The sequence below is a fragment of the Nicotiana sylvestris genome, chromosome 4 (assembly GCF_000393655.2).
Source record: "Nicotiana sylvestris chromosome 4, ASM39365v2, whole genome shotgun sequence".
Taxonomy (NCBI): Eukaryota; Viridiplantae; Streptophyta; class Magnoliopsida; order Solanales; family Solanaceae; genus Nicotiana; species Nicotiana sylvestris.
The window spans coordinates 114,743,900-114,745,898 of record NC_091060.1 but is presented as its reverse complement, the minus strand read 5'-3'; the positions used below and the strand labels follow the sequence as shown (position 1 = coordinate 114,745,898).

Sequence of the window (1,999 nt, the reverse complement as noted above, 5' to 3'; positions counted from 1 at the left end):
ATGTTTGATGGTATAGGTGATCCCATGGTTCATTTGAGGACCTATTGTGACAAGCTTGTCGGGGTCGGAAAGGATGAAAATATCCGGATGAAACTCTTTATGAGGAGTCTTACTGGAGATGCTTTGTCCTGGTATATCATCCAGGATCCCAAGAAGTGGTCCAATTGGATGAGTATGGAGTCCGATTTCATGGACCGATTCAGGTTCAACACAGAGAATGCACCAGATGTTTTCTACATCCAGAATCTTAAGAAGAAACCCACAGAAATCTTTCGTGAGTATGTTACTCGTTGGAGGTCAGAAGCGACCAAGGTTAGGCCATTTTTGGACGAGGAACAGATGAACAAATTCTTCGTCAGAGCACAGGATCTACAGTACTATGAAAGATTGATGGTTATTGAAAACCATAAGTTCTCTGATATCATCAAGCTTGGGGAAAAAACTGAGGAAGGCATCAAAAACGAGATGATAACAAATTTTGAGGCATTACAGGCCACAAACAAGGTGTTACAATTAGGCGACATATCAAAGAAGAGAGACGTTGGGGTAGTAATGGTGGCCTAGGGCCCAAAATCTCCACTTACCTATCAAACACCTCCACCCACATATCAAACACCTCCATCCACATATCAAACACCTCTGCCCATATACCAAGCAGCAGCACCTACATATCAGTCTTCATCTCACAGATATTCCCAACCAGCCACTGTCCATCACACCTATAACTCCCAACCATCCCATTTCCAATCACCTCCTACTCGCCAAAACTTTCCAAGACCAAGACCCAATTTCGACCGCAAGCCACCCAGCCAATACACCGCCATTGTTGAACCCATCGACCAACTATATGAAAGGTTGAAAGTCGCTAGTTATGTCACCCCTATTCCTGCTATCACATTAGAGAATCTATCCCAATGGGTCAATCCGAACAAAACTTATGTGTACCATTCCGGTATGAAGGGGCACACCACTGATGAGTGTCGAACATTGAAAAATAAGATCCAGACGCTAATTGACAACAAGGCCATACAGGCAAAGGAAGATGCACCCAATGTCCACAACAACCGCCTCCCTGATCATAAAGGTGGTGGGGTGCATGTGATAGCGACAAACAAAGAATGGGACCCTGAGGGGTCGATTGGGCTTATTCGAGAAGGCGATGACTTTAAAGTTGCAGTCACACTTACTCCTATTGTGATACAGACTAAGTCACCAATCGAGGTCGAGGTAGCCGCACCGATCCCATTTAAGGTAGAGGTAGCTCCCCTGCGGCCAGCCCTGCTCCATTTGTAGTAGAAGTGATCACACCTTTCATAGTGATAGTATCAACCACACCTCCTTTCGACTCAAAAGCAATACCCTGGGATTACATTGCCAAAGCTCGGCAAAAGGGAAAGGCAAAAATGGAGGAATATGATGCTGCACAAGGAATGACTAGGACTGGAAGAGTCTACACACCTGAATAGTAGGAAGGACCAAACAAGGATGCCACTACCAAGCAGCCTGTCATTGAAACAGGGACAGATGACTTGTGGAGGGAAGTACAAGCAAAGGTGTATTCCGTCATCGCTCATTTGAACAAAACCCCAACCCAGATATCCATCCTGTCACTGTTGCAAAATTCAGAGGCGCATAAGAACGCTTTAATGAAAGTATTGAGTGAAGCTTATGTACCCAATAACATCACCACCAGAGAGATGGCCAATATGGTAGGGCAAGTACTAGAAAGTCATAAGATCGTCTTCCATGAAGATGAGCTACTACCTGAAGGATTGAATCACAACCGAGCATTGCGTATTACAGTATAATTTGAAGACAAATTCATTGCCAGGGTTTTGGTTGACGGAGGTTCGAGCCTCAATATTTGTCTGTCAGACACCCTGAAAAGGTTGGACAAAGATTTTCATGAAATACGGGTAGGAAGCATGAATGTGAAAGCTTTCGACGGGTCTCAAAGGTCCACGATCGGGGAAATTAACCTTTGTTTGCAGATGGGACC

General features: G+C 44.7%; 1 protein-coding gene across 1 annotated transcript; it reads left to right on the top strand.

Annotated features, from left to right (window-relative positions):
* Positions 1–564, top strand: LOC138890033 (uncharacterized). Its single transcript, XM_070173384.1, has one exon. It carries the CDS (start codon positions 1–3, stop codon positions 562–564), a length of 564 nt encoding a protein of 187 aa, XP_070029485.1.
* The last annotated feature ends 1,435 nt before the right edge of the window (positions 565–1,999 follow it).